The sequence below is a fragment of the Thunnus albacares genome, chromosome 8, assembly GCF_914725855.1.
Source record: "Thunnus albacares chromosome 8, fThuAlb1.1, whole genome shotgun sequence".
In the NCBI taxonomy this organism is placed as follows: domain Eukaryota; kingdom Metazoa; phylum Chordata; class Actinopteri; order Scombriformes; family Scombridae; genus Thunnus; species Thunnus albacares.
In genome coordinates this window covers 6,106,802-6,127,225 of record NC_058113.1, presented here as the reverse complement: position 1 = coordinate 6,127,225, position 20,424 = coordinate 6,106,802, and the positions used below count along the sequence as shown (strand labels likewise).

The 20,424-nt window shown below is 41.5% G+C and overlaps 1 protein-coding gene across 6 annotated transcripts in view; it reads left to right on the top strand.

The window, feature by feature from the left end:
- The window catches only part of LOC122986693 (vacuolar protein sorting-associated protein 13B-like), a 342,876-nt gene that overhangs the window by 65,620 nt on the left and 256,832 nt on the right, over positions 1–20,424 (top strand). For all 6 annotated transcript variants that reach the window (XM_044358002.1, XM_044358001.1, XM_044358004.1 and 3 more), the window contains one exon: positions 13,483–13,667. In XM_044358002.1, the coding sequence (XP_044213937.1) occupies positions 13,483–13,667 (185 nt within the window). The remainder of the gene's footprint in view (positions 1–13,482; positions 13,668–20,424) is intronic.

The following is a 20,424-nucleotide window of genomic DNA, read 5'->3' as shown; positions in this document are numbered from 1 at the left end:
CTTAGCGGGAGGTGTAGCTGTCTTGCAGCTAACCTGTGTGCAGCTACAGTCAAAATCTAATTAACACAACTTGACAGTTTGCTCCTGGAAGAATAATGATGAGCAGGTGTGACAGGGACAGTGGTTTGAAGAAATACAAGAGAGAAATAGAAGGGACTGAGTGATAACCAGCTATAGTAACAAGTAAGTAGTAATAACATGATTTGATTCCTGTTGTGCTGATGTTCTCCATGGTATTTTGGCCACAGATAGCTGCCACAGAACTGCCTTTTTGTCTTTTAGCGTGGATGAAAAAATATAAATAGTCCCGGATGGACAGTGTATACTCTTAACTAATACATTTGATTTTCCTGTGTAGAACTTCAACACCATTGGTACCAACACAAATATACTGCTTATTAAATGTGATTAAATTTGTAGATGACAGATGCACAGTCCCACTTCCTCTTATAGAAATGAAAGCTGAGCCCAGAGTGATGCACTGGGTCATTGTAGCAGCCAAAAGATGCACCCCACCAGGTGGTAGCATTTAATTTGACTGTATTAATGTTTGTTTTGGGACCGCTCCTCAGCGCTGATGTAATTCCAACAACACTCGTCCCCCTTTCCAAGATGTTCTGTTGTGTGAGCAGCCGCAGAGCTATACAAGCTTTTGAAGTTTTGAAGCTGTACGGAAAAAAAGCGTAAAGCATTAGACCTTGGTGAAGGTGCCACAGAGAGGCAGTAAGTGAGAGAGTGATCTGAAGAAAAGAGTCTCTCCAGTTGCTTTGTCAGTCTTCACTAGTTTTGTTAGGCAGATTCTTGGATTCGTTTTTCCATTACCAGTTTGAAAGGTAGCTTTAGATTTGTCTCCCTCTGGACTCTGTATTAAAGGGAATAGTGACTGACAGGAGAGAAGGGTAGTAGGGAAGTAGAGAGGGTGATGTCATATGCACACATCTTGCATCCCTCTCTTCTGTTTCTCTCTTTCCTGTCTAACTTCATTTTTTTATACAGATGTACAGTAAGTTTGCTTTCTCTCTCTCTCTCTCACCCACACACATGCGCCTGCACTGTCATTGTGCAACCAGCTCATGCTTAAGCAAGTGTATATGGCTGCCAGGTGATCATGGAGGATTTGGAGAGGCACTGGGCATCTGTGAACACCCAGCACCTCTCCTGATGAGTTGGCCCAATACTATAGCTCATGTTTCCTTAAGTCTCACCACAAAGGCTCCTGCTTGTCACAGTGGGCAGCAAGGGACTTTCACTGGGGAAAGTGCCCTGCCTTGACATCTTCTTCCTGCCAGCCTTGGCTTTAACTGGGCATTTGTTAATGTGTTTGAGACCTTGGATGTATCCAATTAGAAATGTCTTTGTTTTCCTCAGTTTTTAAGCAAACTCAAGGGCAATGCTCCCAAGCAACTGCAGACTCTGATCTTGTGACTCCACATATTGGAAATTTTGAAGAAAGGAAAAGACATCACCCAACAAACAGCAGTCAAACCAAAATATTGGCAATCCTACGACAATAATCTCTCCTTTTGAGTCAGTTAAAAGTGAGCAATAGATTTCCAAGTCGGTGTAGGGTGACTGTTGAAACCTTCTCTACCTTTCCCTAAAATGGCCTTGTATGGGCACCTCAACTAAATTGTGTTTCAACCTCCTGGCCTCAGTTAAAATGACCTCAAATGTTGTAATGCAGACTTGTTGTGTCTGTCATTGTGGAAATAAACTTTTGAGGTTGGAAACTGCACAACCAACTGAAATTGTGTCATTTGGTTGTCTTGACTATAATAAAGTTGATTCTCTGTCACATTGTGTCTAGGCATCACTATGGATAATATTTAACTGAAAGTGAATGTTAGTTGTTAATAACTAAGCTTAAATCCACTTGACCACTGTCAGATCTTTGGTCGGGGGTAGGGAGGTTTCCAGATTCCTACCGTAGGTGCCTGATTAAGACAAGGTTTCTTCAAAGATAGCATCACTAACTTTGATCACCTGAAGAACTAAAAGCTAGAAGGGGATTTAACCTGTTCTTAATCATACTGTAGTGTTGTAGCTACAGTGTAAGCTTTTTAAGCCTGGCACACTTGGCCATTTCTTGAGATGCTCATATTGATCAACATGGAGCATTTGAATCCACATGATAGTTATTCTTCTCTTCATGTAGTCCAATGACTTTTGCTTCCTTGTGTTGTCCAGTTTGTGCAAACTGTGTGGCTCCTTTTGGGTAAAAAAAACAAACACCATAATTATAAAAGATGCTAATCTGCATTGAGCAGTAGGTATTCCACAAGGAAACAAGATTTAACATTTATCTATACATTAACAGTATTTCAATATGTTTGTGTTTAAGTTAGTCTGAATATCTTTGTTAACTTGCAACAGCAGCATATTACAGTTTCACCAGCGCCATAAAGACTTGTGGATGAAAGTGTAAATGTTAATGGCTGAATAAAACTCAGATTTCACAAAGGTTTCAATTGGAAACTGTAGAAATCACAAATAAGTCTGCTGGATAAATAGGATCAGCGTGGTCAGTCTAAACTTTGGAGGTACAGTAAGACTGGTTATGCTAGCACAGTTATGATAAGTTCTCAACTTCTTTGGGATTAGAAAACATACTCACCATGTACAATATTCTTAGAGCGTTCACACTTACATCATGTAATCCCACCTACAAACATCCGAGTCGTCTAGACTTTTAATGATGCAATTGACTAAATTGTCCATGTATGTTACTTAATCTCCCTCTTTATGTAGACTACCATGAACTAACCCAAGCAGTCATTTGGTTAGCAAAAAGCCAAAATCCTCTGAAATGAACTTTCACTTCCAGTGAATTAAAGCGCAGCTGAGAGGCATCAGGCTGTACTTATCCATAATGAAAGGCAATGTATGGGGCCGACAACTTCACAGGGACTGTACAGAGAGTCTCAATTGGTCTGGCTGTTAAACCTGTTATCCCAGATAAAATCAGTGCCTGCAAAAAAAAAAAAAAAAATGGACAGAGAGGGATGTGGCAGTAGGACTGGGACTTTAGAAGTGCCACCTGCATCGATCTCCCCAAACCTAACCTCACTCTCTAGCACACACACACAAGCGCTCACACCATATAATATTCCCTATGCAAGGCCACCTGACGGCAGCAGCATATGGAGGCAGGCCAAGTCCGGGGCCCACCAACCAACCTACCAACAAACCAGCAGCAGCCTAGTGTGGCTCGTCGCATTGCAGGCCATAATTCAGCCCCACACCAGCTTTTATGTGGCATTTTTAGCAGCCCCTGTTTCTCGCTCAGCTATTTCTGAGGGGATAATTTCTTAAAGCATGTGGCATTACAGGTGCATGTTATATAGCCACGAAAAGCTGACTTGCCCCGCAAACGTTTCTGAATAGAAAAGAATGTTGGTTTTCCCTTGATATCTAATTATTGGTCTAACTCTATTACATTGTCAATCGTTACTTCAGTTTTTAGCACTACCTGAAGGATTTTTTATGTGAAGTTGAGAAGTCCATTACTATGTCTGGACCAGTAGTCTAGACTCTAGATTAGCTCATGTTGTGATTTATGAAGGCTGCTTGAGGCATCTGAAGCATGAGGCTTCTGGTGTGATTGTAATGCCTCATTACTCCCGTTCATAGTTAGTCATAGCAAGCTGCTCCTGGTCTATGTCTCCAAGAACAGCCAAGAACAGGAGGACAAATGCTTTCTGTGTCCTTCAGTAGTGAGCCACAGAGATCCAAGTCAAATTTAGCAAATGCACATGAATAGCATTCACTGGTGAGAACACTGACTGTGGCTGTTACATTTGTCTATTAGCCATTTGGCAGGCAATATCATTAACAAGTTGAATTGGAATAATCACTTTGGCCTATGAAAACTGATTTGGGAGTGGTTGCTGGATGGAAAAGTCTCATTTCTGTGCTCCTGGTATACATTTACATGACGTATGACAGAGATCTTGTGAATGATGTCACACACAACTTCTGCGTAAACTGTTGTGCCCCTCAACCAAACTTTGATTAGTGCTGATTTCATAATGAAGTAATCACTTGTATTTCTCATCAAGGTCTTAAGTGAGAGGTCTGTGTAGACAGGGTTAAAGTTACTAAAAGCTGTTATGGTGAAGGATAATTGAATGACCTTAAATCAGCGTGCGGTTGCTGTGGTCATGCTCAGCTTTGAGTTGTGGTTCGGAGGCCGGAGAACAGCGAAGAATTCATTTAGTTGAACAAGGCAACGCATGAACTACTGTAGACCCTTCCCTGTTCTTGAAGAAACATGGGAATGTTTTCAGAAAGAAAAAGCAATCACATGATGAAGCTGGAGGGATGTAGGCACACACTATAACAAGTAAGCTTTATGTATTAACAGGTGTGTATTAAAAGCCTGGAATGGCATATGATGTAATATTGTTCCACTTTTCTCTCCGAAGCACAGGAGTGCAAAGGATTGTGAGCTGCAAGGTGAAACATCATATTTCGTGTGGCACAGTCTATAAAGTATTTTGGCCAACTTTGTGGTTTGGATTTTTTTTTCTTCTCTACATCTGGTGTCAGACAGTTTTATTTGGTTTTATGGCTGACAGAGATCAATGGACGTATTGAGGAACCTCGTATTAAGGAAATGGCATCAGTGAATGCAAAGCTTGTGCTCTCACTGATTGACGTCTCAGTCCTGATAGAAGCTTCCATGCCTTTCTTTCAGCATTCAACCACTCAGTGAAACCATACAGAAACCATAGTCACTCTGCTGTAGAAGCAGTGCACTTGCCCTTATGATTACAAGTGTCATCTGGTAGCTTAAATAAACACTGGTTTTAACTCAGCCCTAAAGTGTATATTATAGGCTGTAATGTGTCCAAGAGGCAATATTCTTGCAATCCAAGAATATCTATTGAATTTTAACTATACCATATTTGGATGTATAAGCCAGAGCCAAGATGGTGGATTCAGGAGCAGCTGTAGATGTTTTCAGTTGACTGAAAGACTCTATTAATGCCTGAATTAGTCATCTGAGGAACTGAAGCTTGAGGGAGGGAGAACAGTGGGAAATAGGGAAGGGTAGATGGATTATCAGCTCTGAGTGGATTATCATCTACTGTGGTGTGCATTCCACTGTCTTCTCCTCCCCACCAGGCCTCACTCCTGCTCCATCGCTTCCCAGGAACAAGCTCATCCAATTTTCACTGCTTAAGGGAAACATTGGTTGTCACCACAATAAAAAATGAATGCTTTATGTAATTAGGTAACTTAGGCGAAAAAAAAACCTCACTGGAGTCCATTTTCTTATTTTCAATGACCATCTGTGTGAAGGTCAAAGGCCTTGGGAGAATAATACTGAAGACAACTCATTTGGATCAAAATAAAGGACAGATGATACTTTCGTTGACTGCTGCATTTGTTGTTATGACAACGGGATATAAAAAAGCCTGCAGCAAAATTTTGAACATATAAATGTGATATTTGGTCTGTCGTCTCTGGACAAAGGTCTCCTATCTCTGTGTGTCCTTATAAGGAACCGCAAGTCCTCCACAGCTGGACATGTTGGACAGAGGCAGGAAGCTACATGCACATACACAGACACACCATTATACACACACATACACAGGCCTCTTGATGTGTTTTCCTTTAACGCCTGATGAACCACGTCATTGCCATTTTCTCGCCTTGCGGTCTGCAGCTGTCTGCACAACTTGATTAAAACATTTCTTTTAGTAATCCCTGTGTAATGAAGCCCTCTCCTGAGAATGGATCTCAGTGTGTGTGTATGTAAGTTTGTGCGCCTATGTGTGTGTGTGTGTGTTTTGGGTCAGGGGTGCTCCAGATGGGAGGAAGGGGAGGGCCGTGTGTGTGTGTGTGTGTGTGAGAGAGAGAGTGGAGCGTTTCTTTCTATGAGGAGTTAGGGTTGTTCAGGACTGATGATTGAGAAATGCACACATGGAACACCTTTGACCCTGGGGAACCACAAAAGTCTGAGCTGTGGCCACAATTACAGTCCCCGCCTCACCCTAACTCATACCTAGATCCAGCACAGAGACTTTAAAGAGTTGGGCAGGTTTAGTAATGGGTGTCATTACAGATAGAAAAATTATCAGACTCATTTTACAGAAGTAAAATGAGTCTGATCATATGATGTAATGTGGATCTAACTAGAATATATTGTTTCTCTGTTGCTTTTACAGTACTAGAACATTCTAAATTATGAATTGATTTTTCAAAACGCATATGATATATGTGTTTTATAGTATGTAAATGGTCACTGTGTGCTGGCAAGATGGCTTTAATATGACTTGAACCAAATATGGAAAAGTCTCTTCAATAACCACTTCTCTTCTTCACCTGCTCAAGAAGAGTCCACATATGCACATCTGCATTTAAAAGACACTAAAGACAAGCTGTAATGATCACTGTTAATAATTTATTGCTGCTTAGGGGACTAATAATTTATCGCTGCTGCTGAAAACAGCATTTACTAAATTTTTTATAGCTGCAGCTCCACTTTTGCTCAGCGTCAAGCCAATGATATAGCCCATGTAGAGTCAATGAAACAAATAAATGAATGGGGTACCAGTTTTTTCTTCTGGTTTTTTTTTTTTTTTTGCTTGACTTGGTGGCTTTTTCATGGTAGTAATATTTCTATTTTTTTCAAATCCCACCCATTCAACCTGATAGACATCCAGGTGGTAAAATAACAAATTTTCCCCATCCCCTAAGCTGGCCACTTAGGTGTTATTGTTCGGTGTGAAGTGCTTGCATGATTTATAATGTTCATTTAGAGACTTTGTGAGACACTGTAGTGAGTCTTTTGTAGTAAGATAAAAGAGGGGACTTGAGAGCAGCCCATAACTCACTCTGGTTATTTTCAAGAGGGGTCGGTGACCTTGGCTTGGAGAGATGGGGAATTCTGCAATACTTCAATCTGCACCACAAAGAAAAAAATAGACTGAAGGTATGAGCTGCCAGTCTTCCCTTCCCTCCATTTTCAGCCTGATTCCCTCCAAAGGGGTTTTAAAAATTGGAAAACAATAGCAGTAGAGGATTTTGTTAACTGTGTTTGGGAATGTTTGTGTTAGTTAATTAAGGCAGGGTGTGACAGTGAATGATTTGTAGAAACTTCAGATAACTTATCACTGGTCCCAAGACAGTGGCTATCTGTTGCATCTATCAGACAAATATGTCAGCCTATAATGGATTACATTGGGGTTGCTGTGGACTTTGTAAACAGACTCAGATTAGTTAAAGTCAAGAGAAAGTAGTACATTGTGAAACTAGTCAAAATTGTTTGACTATCTTATTGACTTTTTGTTTCTTTTACTACCTTCAATCTAGTCTACATGATCTTCTCAAGCACTTCCACTAACTTTTAAAGGTTTATTGGAGGAGAATGTTCCAGATGATGCGGAATTTCCCATTCAGCTCCCATTACAGACAAAATCCACCTGTGTCAGGGAATGTGTGTTTGTCTGAGTGTGACTCCTTTTTCTCTGTGGTTCATTGATGGACACCTTGCTCCACATCTCCTGCAGATCTCCCAGCCCCCACAGCTGTCTGTGTCACTGTATTTTGGAAAGAGTGAGGGAACTGATTTTTTTGTACTGTACAGGATATGAGTAATAACAAAAATGAACATTCTGGAAACTGTGTGCAGGTTCCAAGCTTGTATTCTGGGACACTGTGTAAACCATTAGGACCAGCTGCTCTTGGCGATATTCTTTCAAATCACGGCAAGATGCTGATCTTAAAAAAAGAATTTGCTGACCACATTTGGCCCAGCAGTTCAGGCATCGCATTATAGTTTGCTTTACGCTTGCTTTCTCAGTAGGGTCCTCTGTCAGAACATCTGCACTAATGCCAACATATCCAGATTTCGACACATTACTGGACATTTACGCAACACACACTCATATAATTGTATATACACACAGACACACCCCAACCAGCCTTCCCTTTTAATTAGGCTACATTTATTTTTGTCTGTAAAGTACAAAGCAACAACCTACCAGTTCTGCTATTCCTGAGTTTGTACTGGAGCTTTTCCAAATGGCTTTTTTAATGAGACTCCCCATGTTAGGTATTATTTTACCTGGAGAATAACATATGACCTGCAGGTTTGCGGTCTCTATGCTTCTCTTGCCTTTGCTTGCTCATTCTTGATCATGTTTTGTACATGGTTCCATTATATTTTTCTTGTTCTCATTTTCTCTCTTCTCTCTTTTTGTTTAGTGTGCAGTACTTGCATTCTGCCACTATTTAGGCCGTATTCAGACCAAATCAGGCGGTGTGGCGAAAACCAGTCCATTCATTTGAATAGGGGTAGTGCGTTTCGGCTGCGACCATTTTGGCTGCTGCGGCGCTGCACCGGACTGCGGCCAGAAAAATGAGCCAGAGTCAACTTTTGGAGAAACGCAACCCAGCGTCACTGCGGCTGAAGGCTGCGGTGGCCAATCACATCCGGAGATCACTGATCAGAGTTGTAAACTCTGCCATGAGGGAGTAGAAAGACATTACTAGGATGAGGGGAGGACATTTCTCTTCGTTTGATAACGTTAAAAGTAAAGTAGACTGTGCTGTCGACGAGAGAAATAGAGATAGAGCTGAGAGCACCAGCGAGAGAGAGAGAGAACAGCTGTGGTCAAGCGAGCTATAGAGTAAATGAAGAGAGGGAGCGCTGGTAGCGAGAAAGCTGGTGAATCAAATCAATAAAACGTTATTTGATTGTCTCACAGCTGTTACGTTGTAGAGCATAAATAAACACCAACACACCCCCACACACCTCCGCTCAACCCTGCGGCTGAACGCCGCACCTCCTGATTTGGTCTGAATACGGCCTTAGACTGATAAGAGCTGTAAACTCTGCCATGAGGGAGAACAAAGACGTTACTAGGAGGAGGGGAAGACATTTCTCTTTGTTTGATAACGTTAAAAGTAAAGTTAGACTTTACTGTCAGCTTCCTGGCTAATTTAAAAAAGACAAGATACAAAGAGAGAGAGCTGACAGCACCAGTGAGAGAGAGAGAGAGTAGCTGTGGTCGAGCGAGCAAGAGAGTGAATGAAGACAGGGAGTGCTGGTAGCGAGAAAGCCGGTGAATCAAATCAATAAAACATTATTTTCTGATTGTTTCACAGCTGTTACATTCTAGAACACACACCTCTGCTCAACTTGGAGGCTGTACGCCACCACCTGATTTGGTCTGAATAGGGCCTTATGCTGTATTCAGACACAATGCAAAGCAAACTGTCGCCTCAATTTACTCGCGAGTTTGACCACTGGCTCATTTGTATTTATTCACCTGAAACAGCCAAAGTACATTACTGTACATTAGCTTTAAGCTAGCTAGCAATGGAAGGCACTGACTGTGTCTGTGTGTTTTATGTTGAGTTCAGCTTCTGACTGAACTCAGAACTCACCAGGAACTCTGGTTCTTTCCTTATTTCCCTCCAGTCTCTCCTTTTTCCTCTGTCCTCTCTGTATGTACATTCATGAGGTACATTCATAAAGCCCTGCGATATGCACAAATCTTTCGCTCAAGTTGAAACATTTTCAACCGGCACGGACGTGTATTTGCATCAGTTCACGCCATCTGGGACAACTTCATCATGTCTTTTGAGACTTTAGTGTTGGCAGCTAGTTTTATAATTGTTCCAGTTATAGGTTGTTAGAGCAGCAGGCCTCTTGTCAGCCATGGACTCATTACTGCTGCTGATTGCGCTCTGGCTGACCGACCTGCTGTTATTTGTTTGGGCATATGTGCGTACAGGTGTGACTACTTGCATGCTTTTGTGACAGCATGTGTCTTGGCACCTAAGTATATGTGCATATTTGCAAACATCAATGCATTTGTGTCTGTTCAGGTATGTACATTTTTGTGGTTTTGTGTATCTGTGTGCATTTATGTGCTTGTGTGTGGCCTCTGCAAAGCAGCAATCACAGCCTGTTAGCTAGAGCCCCAGCTGTATTTGTCTAAATATAGTCGTGACCATAGTCAGACCAGACCAGGAAGCTGATTAGCCTGAGAACCAGTGGCCCGAATAGATCTCAGCTCTTATGATGTGAAAAGGGTTCGATACAGACATGGGGTTACCCAGAGGCTGTTTAAATTAAAGGTTAGTAGTGATACCTCATGTTAGTACTGGCATAATGTATCACTAGATGGCTCTGAGCCATGATTGGAGCTACACACCCAGACTAATTTAGAGTAATTAAGTAACAAAAAGTATTTAGTAGGGGTCCTCTGTTAAGTCTACTTGCTTTTAGATTTCACTCATTCATTTTAATGACTAAAAATAATTTGCAATCCCTGTTTCATGTCCACATTTTAGCATGTACACAGAGGAAACAGACTAGGCAAAGAGCACCGCAGCTGGTATGGTACTCATGACTCTGACTCATGCCCTCTGCACAACACCATGCCCTGTTTTTCCTGATTCTGACAGGGACAGTGGACAGGAAGACTGTGTGCCAGTCAGTCAGCCACTAACCTAGCCAAGCAGTGAGCAAGTCCGCCAACTGGCCTGTCCTAGCCTCGGTCTAGGTCTTCGTCACTCAGTCACGGCACCAACAGGGGACAGGTTGGGAAATGAGGCCTAATGTTGTTGAAATGCACCAGAGGAAAGCATATTTCATTGGCTGAAATTGAAACACCTAATTTTTCATAGCTCCTGACTAATTTTGATTTCCTTTTAACATATTCCTGGTGGCCTCAGTGTTTTAATAAAAAAAGTTATTGACTTAAAGGACTACTGTGAGGTCAGAGACAGCCTATTCAATGAGGCACTGAAGTTCAAGCCAAGGACCTGATTTCTTAAATTATGAGTCAGGATCCAAAATGAGTTGTGGGCCCACTTCTGGTGGGTCTCCACATTATAAGAGTAGAAGTATGCTTTAATGAGTTTTGCTCCCCAGGCTACAGGCTCAGTTTCTAATGTGAATTCTGCACCATAGCAGTAAATTGCATTTGTTAGTTGTCCCATGCATACTCTATGTGTTTTACAAAGTAAGATATATGTAATCTTAGTGTAGTTACAATTGATTGATGCAAGAGCTATTAGTGCTGCTATTTTTACCTCCTTATTTTTGGACACTTTTGTTTCCTTCAAAGCCTGTGGTAACAGTGAAAGAGCTGCCTGCCAGAAAGCTGTTTACCATGTTGCAGCAAGAAACACTGACTGTGCCAGCTACTTAATGAAATCCGATGAGTGTCTGGCTGTCCTCACATCCAGCATTCCCGAAACACCCTAATGAGAGTTTCTGCTTCTTATTTAACTCCAAGATCCAAGTTGCTGTTTGCAAAGAATTGGGCATAATATAATAAAAACAGGTGCATAATTAAAGTTTTAGACGACCACATGCACATGACAGCTCCCCTGAAACGCTATAAACACTCGAATAAGCCAACAAACTTTCATCCCTTGCCAGTCCTCCCATTGAAGTGGCTTTGCAGGCACATTTGCTCTGCATGTGGGGACATTATTGTTGCTAGGTCCCCTTCACTTTCTTTTGTTCAGCGGCGATATCTAACTACGTGTACACACATACGGGCATGCACGCATTTGAACACACAAAAACACATGAAAATCAGTTTGATTGATGTCTTGCTGTATAACATGTAACAGTAGTGATTTTTAATAGCAGAGAAGCATGACATTGCTTGGTTCATGATGGTGCCAAATGCACCACATGTTGCAAGGGAATTCAAAATGTATATGCGTGCTGTCAAGGTAAACTCATTGACCCTGTCAGGTTTGGAGTTTCTTTCTTTCTCTCTCCCTTTGTTTTTTCTGTACTCTTACATCTCTCTTTATCAAACTCTCTCTCGCTTTGTGTCTCATAGTAGTCCCCCCTGAGACAGCAGGCGGTTAAGAACTCTGGGCCTGCCTGTGTGCAGCTAACAGCTCATGTCACCCTGCCGAACCACCCAGGAGCAGAAGAAAGGGAAAGATAAAGAGACACGGAGAGAAGGAGAGGGAGGGAAGCAGAGGAGTTAAACGATTGCAGAGCTGCTGAGCGGAGGGAGAGACCCCGTGACATATCCCACACTCTGAACTGGGACCATACCAAAATGGATGTGTGATTAAATGAACTGTGATGCTCGTTCCTGACACGCCGCAGCCATCCCTGGAATTAGTCACGGTTCTATTTTCACCGAAAGCGACGCTCAGAGGGCAATGCCTCTTTACTTCCATTACAATATGTAGTCAAGTGAGCATATGTGTGCACACACCCAAAAAGTAGATATGTATCTATGCAGGGGGCACTGCCAGTCCTGAAAAAGCCAGCCCAAGAGCCTCTCAGAACAGAGGAGAGGAAAACAGAAGTGGAACTGAAGAGGCTTGTTATGCAGTGTTTATAGATTAGGCTCCCTGGGTGTTTTTTCAGTGAACGGAGGTTCCTTTGGACGCAGAGGGAGGGAGTGATACACAGGGGAGAGAGAGAGAGAGAGAGATGTAAAGGATAGAGATCAGTAGTCATAACGATAAGGGTTAAATCAGTCTCAGCGCTGTGTATAATGCCATGATTCGGTTGGTGTGTTTGTGTGTCGGTGTTTTGGGGAATCCCTCCATCTGCTGTTGCTGATGTCATATATGGGATCATATGAACTGAGGAGCCATGACTTCACAGGCTGGACAGAAAAAGAGCTCTGAGGCCTGAATCAAGGATTTGAAGGGCATGTATGTGTGTCAAGATGTTTGTGTGTGTGGTATCAGAGATGTACGAGAAGTGTGCTTGAATGTGTTTGGATATGTATGAGTGATTAGAGGGTGAATAGGGGACACAGTGAGGCGAATACTAGAAAAGAGGAATTAAAGTGTGTGTGTGCTTGCGTGTGTGTGTGAGTGTGTGTGTGTCAGATGATAAATGAGGGCACGGTCCACTGAGGTTCTGATGGACGGGGGCTTGGAGGACTCCATCCGACTCTGCTGTTACCTCATCCCCCTGAACGCTCAACTCATCAGCTTGTCATACACACACACACACACACACACACACACACACTCACACACAGACTCTCTCTCTCCACACTCTTGGAGACAGATGAAATGTTAAATGCGTAGAGATTCTTTTCAGGGTCAGGTTTCTGGGCTGTACATCTCTTCACATAAATCATCATCACAGTTTTGACGGAGGGGAGAGTGGGGTCGGTGGCAAAGAGGCAAACTACATCTACCTGCCAAGTAACTAAGGAAAGCTTGGCTTGCACTTGGTACTTCTTCAATTTGCTGTTGGAATGTAGTTCTACCTATTTGGCCCCGCGTGCTATCAATGAGCTGTTTTATATTGCGATGTGATATTGATGGATTCGTGGAAGTTGTGAACCATTTGTTTCCACCAGTGTCTGTTTCATTCAGTGCATGTTGGCGCTTATGCGCAACTCTCCATTCTTTCATTTATTATTGTCAATATATCCTGAATCTCTCTGTGTCTCTCTTTCACCTCATGTATTATCCGTGATGTAACCCTGTCTCTCTTTGTCTGTTGTCCTTCTCTTTCAGGAGCAAAAGGTCTTCGGTCCTCACCACAGAGTGTATTTTTGAACTTCCTCACTTCACTGTGCAGGCTACAAGGGCTCAGACACTTTTGCTCCAAGCGATCTGCCAGAGCTGGACCCACAGCGTGGTGTCCGGAGCCCCATTGACACTCAGCGAAAATCTGCTCAATGAGGTTTACAAAGCTCCAGGTAAAAAAATGGTTTACAATAGACCCTATGAAGTTAACGGAGATAAGCTTTTCTTTACAGAAATTCCCTCTAGGGGTGGGCGATAAAACAATCTTGATATAGGATCACAGTAAAATTTATGTAGATTATGATGTTAAACTTTGGACATTTTTTGCTTGATATGGATAGATCTAACAGCCTATCACACAGCAGAAATAAACACAACAATAGCCAGTCATTCTGCAGTTTTTGGCTTGCACTTCAAAGTACACGACCATTTCCTACCACAGCCAACGAGGCTACGCTAGCGCTATCACTAACAGAGCTACGACTATGTGGAGTGCCTGACATGTCTAAAGTAATGTTAGCTGAAAAAAGCTGCTTTAACTCATGGATATGTTTCTCTAGTGGAACAGTCATCACACGCCATCGCTTTCACGAGGCTGCTTTGACTGTGAATGCACAAAGCTAACTGCTAAGCTGGGCTAAGCTCGGAGCTAGTAAACAGAGTAGCAACAAAAGGATAGTCACCACTAGTAACACTATTGTCATTTCATAAAGAAAACTAGTGAATCTAATGAGATGTGAATAAGCACAGAAAATAATGTAGTCGGTAAAATAAATGAAGAGGTTACAGCAGAATATATACTGTATATAAAAGATGTAGCATAATGACTGGATTACAATTTTGCACTTTTAACTTTCTACCTCAGCAGAGCCCAGTACATAATTAATATCTTTTAAATTTATTTTATCTTACCTTTGTGGGCCCTTGTTTACTTTTTTCTCTTGGTCGTACCTCTACAAACATTTGAGATGTTTGCTGCCCTGCCAAAGGAAATTGATATCATAGCTTTTAGTTTTATTTACGTTATTTTAATAAGTTACAAGTTAAGCTAACTTGTATTGTTTTGTTACAGCAGATAAAGCATGTTTGCAAAGTTAAATATTTACATTTAGATGTTATTCATTATATTCTTTTATAACAAAATCTATTCTAAACCAATACCTACCTACACTGTAGTCCAGTTTCATGAATTTCTGATACCTGACCGAGATAATAATCAGGATCTTTTTCTGCTGATATCTGAGCAGCTGTTGCATAGCAATTAATGTGTAAGGGATGTCAAGCAACGAACCAGTAAAATAGTGAGATGTGACTCATTAACTTTTCCAATGTCTTCACAGCTTTCAAATTCACTTGTATGTACAGTACAGTAGGGACCGGGTATGTCAAAGTGGAGCAAAGGCTGTTTTTCCAGCATACACAGTATGTGTTTGTAATTGCTTAGCATAGCAAGGGGCTCCTTGTGTTTTTTTAGCTGTTTTCATAATGCAGTTGTTATTATAGAGACACAATTATAACTCTGCAATGGCAACTCAGTCACAAAACAAAACAATACCCACACAGGAGATTAATGTATCCATTAGCGACTCATTCTGTGCATCATTACTACCATGAATAGTCAAAGAACAATGGAGAAACTACATCAGTTTGCCCATCTGGTCTCTTTTAGAATATTATACTAGATGTTAATGCGGTCATCTTTGTAGTTGATTTATTAAACCCTCTCTTTCCCCATAAAGTACATTTACTGTCCTTTGTTTGTCTGTCTGTCAGCCATGACTGGAGAGCACAGAATGTAAACACGCAGTTAGGCAAAGTCAAATATAATTGCCTGAAGCCAACAGCTTCGTCATCGTTAGGGGATCATCATTCGTCATCATTTGAAAATGTTAGAATGAATTAACGTCATATAAATACCAATAGCAGCACCATTTGTCCAGGAGCCTATTAATATTTTGCTACTGACCAGTCAGGAACTGGGACCAATTGAGTACCGGTTCTCGCTTAAAGTGATTTGACTCTTTTATGAAAAAATTTACAGTTATTTCTCAGGGCTCAGCCCATCATGTGCCAGACCATGATTTGCCCAAAACAAGTCAACCTGATAGTAGCTTGTTAGCTATGGGCAAATTGACTTGCACACCCTATACCAGGGTTGCAAGCACATATCCAAAACCTAAGGTTTTCAAATACACAAGTTCATGTGAGACACTTTGGCAAGATCAACTTGTTTTGTGCCCAGTGTGGGGTACTGGACCTGCAGCCGAGGGCAAATTAACTCTGAAACAGTTTTACGCTTCATGTCGCCTAGGATGCCTTAATGGTCAAATAATAAATTTTGCCCCTTGTTAAAGAAAGGGAGGGAGCCTGAATTCAATAAAACAGTAGCGTTTCTCATGACGGTAGCATCTGGACAGTCCTCTGGAGGGCCAGGGATTTTCCAACTCATTAGGATCATGTTGTTTGGTATGCCGTCAACATTCTCCCTCAGCCAAGCCAGCCAAGCTACCTTTTTCACCGTTGTGTAGCCGCCAAAATTTATGAAACTGGTCTCCCGTGGAGTGAAGTCAAATATTCCTCTCCCCTCACTCTGCCTTTCTCTTGGAAAGGGGCTTGAATAGCAACATGGAGAAACATTTGCACATCTGGTCCGTGTGCTGGCAGGTTAGAAAAAGAGCAGTGGGGGAAAGAGTTTGGGTTTAGAAGGCAGGAGAGTGAAGGGGAATAGGTGATGTGTTGTGTAAGTATATGTTTAGTGGGGAAAAAACTCAGCAATAATTCCTATGATATAACCAAAAATGTCTAGTTGTGTATCTGCTTTTGAAATTGTCGTGACACTCATAGGCCTTAAGGAAGATGTTAACTGTCCCAATCCCTCTCAATCTTTGGTGTGACAGCTTAAGTGTGGAAGATAAATGGAAAAAGAGAAGATGCAAGAAGAAAAAAGGAGTAAAGTTAGCAGAAGAGTAAACTGTTGTGAACTATGTTTACTGTAATGCATCTGCCTGCACACCCAGTGCAACCTTGCTGAATATTTTTGGTTTCTGTGTGCATTATGGGATTAGTCCATACTGTAACGTCATGATGGGACCTCGCTGGCTGTTCTCAGCTGGCTACTTGCCTTCCCGCTCACTCTTCTGCTCCGCTTCATTTTGAGTTGTTTCCTTGAGTAAGGCAAACCCGATGTGATTTCTACAGAGCCCTTACTATCATATCCGCTGATGAAAAGCTCGTTTTTAAAAATTCTATCTAACGATAATTGTGGGGAATGTTCTGTTAAACTGCTGACGTGGTGCCACTTATTAGGCCCTCCATGTGGTAGAAGTGTTTGCCATCTTAGCAGTGGCTGCATTTTTCCTCTAGTGTGAGTTGCCGACTGTTAATGGTAAAAGCGGTGGGTCTGTTACAATGCTCAAGTCTTAGATCTGGATACAGAGTAGAATCCTGAGTTCGTTCTTGTGTCACCAACCAGTGACCTGATGGTCACTGCTAGGACATGGCTGACGCACGCACACACACACTGAGGCCAAACGCTCAAACGGCAAACAAAAGCTTCACTTTGAACATGTGCTTTTTTCATTCCTTTAGGAATTCATACTCCCTTCTATCCTTTTGATGTTACATGGTTTCTCAATAGTGGAAGGTGTTTCATATCGAGGTCTAGCTGATAACACAGATGGTCAGTGTCCTTCGCGGGGGAGCCATTTGGGTATGAGATTTCATTCCCTGTCCAAAGAAAATTACATGAATCAGTAAGGGAGAAAACTAAACAAAAGTTTTAATCTCAAGGTACTGACAGATTGTTAAATGTTCTTCAAAATAATTGTTCGACTCCTTTTTAAAGAAACAGTCAGAGACTTAAAATCATTGCAACTGACTGGAACACAGCCGTTAGGACTTGTAAGACTGCGGGTTACTGTACTGCTCAGTGGCAGCTACAACAGTAACCCAGCAAGCAGCCTATGCAGCGTAGGCCGTGTTTGGTCTTTGAGTCCAGAGATGATTGAGTGAAATCAGAAAACAAAGCGTAAAATCTAATTTTCTCTAATCCACAAGACATCGTCAGTCACTGCCTGTTGCATGACAACTCGGTTTGTCACACAACTGCTTGTAGCAAGATGTTGATTTCCAGTGGTGGTCTCGTGTGCATGATTCAGATATGAGCAGGAGTCTTCTATGGTGACACATTATTCCACCGTTGTCCTTTTGCACTCCAGTGAAGCTCACACTAGTGTTGTATTTTATCGGTGAGCTCTGCAGAAAACAGTATGTCATACTTTATGTATCTGGTTGTCTGGTGAAAATGGAGAGGTGGTCCATAGGGAGGTGTGTGTGTGTGTGTGTTTGTGTACACATGCATTCTAACAGCATGTGCCCCTTAAACTTCAGCCTTGTCAGCTGCCCAGTGAGGGTAGAAACAACTCTTTGCCTTTTTTATTCAGCTCTGCCCTGCTGCAGTTTCTCTTTCATTTTTGCTCTCACAGAACCTGCTCTTTCTTTTTTGCTTGCTTTCTTTTGTCTTTTTCTCTTAATCTCTTGCTTTGTTTTTTGCTTTTTCATTTTTGCTGTTGTCATTTCTTTCCATCTTTTCTGTGCAATTCTGTGCTGCCAACTTTTTCTTTTTCTTCTCTTTTGTGCATCTGTCACTCTTTTCTTGTTTTGTTCCTGCATTCATTGTCTCACGCCATCTCATTTTTCTTCCTCTAATCCTGTATATATATATATTTTTTCTCCTCTTCTGCTGCGATTGTCAGTGGCCAACCCGTATTACATGTTCTCTTTGTTTATACTTCCAGGATGCTTTTGTGGTTTGCAGTAGCAACCATAGTAGCAGCAGCAGCAGTAATAGTAGCAGAATGGAGCCTGTAATTCCTGCCTACCATGGCTTCTAGCCACTGCTAACCTCAGATTCAGCGACAGACTGACCACAGTGACCTCCCACACACTGCTCGAGTCTGCATGCATTTGTGTGAGAGTACAGTATGTTGTGCAAAAGAATATGGTGAGAATGTGTTTAATTACAGTTCAGGGAAAGTGTAATCTCAGTGCACAAATTCATTTTCTCATTGCTCACTGTTCAGTGCATTTTCTCAAAAAATACTTGGATATTCAGTGTTTGAAAAAGTCAGTACACATTTCCATTTTCTCTGATTGGTTTCTGTTACATGTGAAAAACCTGAATCCTGTAGAAAACATGCCATATTTCCAAAACATGGCAAACCATGCATGTGCCTTTTGATCATGGCATTTGAAAATAAGAGATTGTCCATCGAACAATACGGCATGTACAAAAAAATGCTAGAAAAATGCAGAAGGATACATATTATTGACACCAGTGTCAATAAATGACAGTGTGAATGAACGATAGTTATAGCTCGTGCTATCTATCCTAGTTTTTGAATAGATGTTATGACTGAAATGTGTCTTGATGAATCATAGAATCCTGACTCTGAACATTGCTATGAGCACACATAATCTGTATGTTTCTTATTGTCATCTTTATTTTTTCATTGTTGTTGATAGCTTTATTGGATTTAAATTCATGCACTTGCATCCCCAGCAGACTCAAGTCTTAAGATTTCAACAGACATATTTATAGTGCAGTACACACTGATGAGTTACAGAGAACTTTTAAACCTGCAGATGGTACATCTCTGGCTTGGAAAATATGACTGATCTCTTGCCCTTGTACTGTAAATATTGCCTATATTGTGACCATGTGATCGTGAGAATAAGTGTGTTTGTTTACTGCATACATGTGTGTGTGCTTTTTGTGTTTTCGCTCTTTTTTGCTGATCTAATTGAAATTAGAAGTCTCAGTGCCGTGACATGGCAGTAAACACTCCAGATGACACACAGAGAGGCTGGGATGCTCCAGACTTGAGACAGTAACTTTAGACAGCTCATTATAAAAGGATGATTTTTCCTGTCTATTACTTTTAAACACAGCCAGTAGTAGAAATGTTTCATATCCTGTTTTTTCCCTTTTTTGTTATTGGCCTGAAAGAGTTGTTGCTAAGCAAAATGACTTATTGAATGTAGATCAGTGATATTTCTTTACAAGGATTACACGATGATGAACTTGAGGAAAATCCGTTTTGCCATGATAGAGTGGCAGCTACAGTAAGCATGAGCCTATCAATAATTTTTCTCTGCGTTTGAGCCAAGCTCACTTTGGTCATTTTGGTGCTTTCCTATTTTAGTGTCTTGAAAAAAGCTCCGTTTTGAAAGACAAAAAGTCAAGGTAATTTAAATCGGCATAAAATTGGCATTTCCACCAATGATGGATTCAGCTCTAATGTAGCTACCACAGCTGGGTTTCTGGCTGCAGATCTCTGTGGTGGTCTGGACTATGGGACAGGAGGAGGGGGGTCTGGTAGAAGTTGGTTGGTGGTGGTCACCAGACGTGCTCTAGATGATTGCCGGGTGATATACGAGCTGTGACATAACTTTAGCATGACAGATATAGGGGGAAAAGAACAGAGGAAGAGGAAGAGAGAGAGTGAACGATATAATGAGCAGAATGAAAAATGAAAAAGAGAAGGAAAATAAAGGTTGAGGGGAAAAGTGTCTGAAAGAAGGAAATAAAGAGACTGAGAGTGTGGAGTGGACCTCAGTGCTCAGATACACAACTGACCATTGGCTCTCTGGCTCTGCTTTTATTAAAGCCAGCTTTGGCACCTAATTGAGTGTCACGTTAGACATACACACACACACACACACACACACGTAAAGAGCCATGCATATGCACAGATGCATGTCCACCTCCATCTTTAGCAAATCCTATATGTACTCCTTAACTCACAGCATACGATCCCATTTAAGGCAAATGATGGCAAGAATGTTTGGATACAGTGAGCCTATGCTCTCATTGCATAGCGACTACAAGCATGTTGATAATAATAGTCCAGGAGTTATGCTCTCACTCAT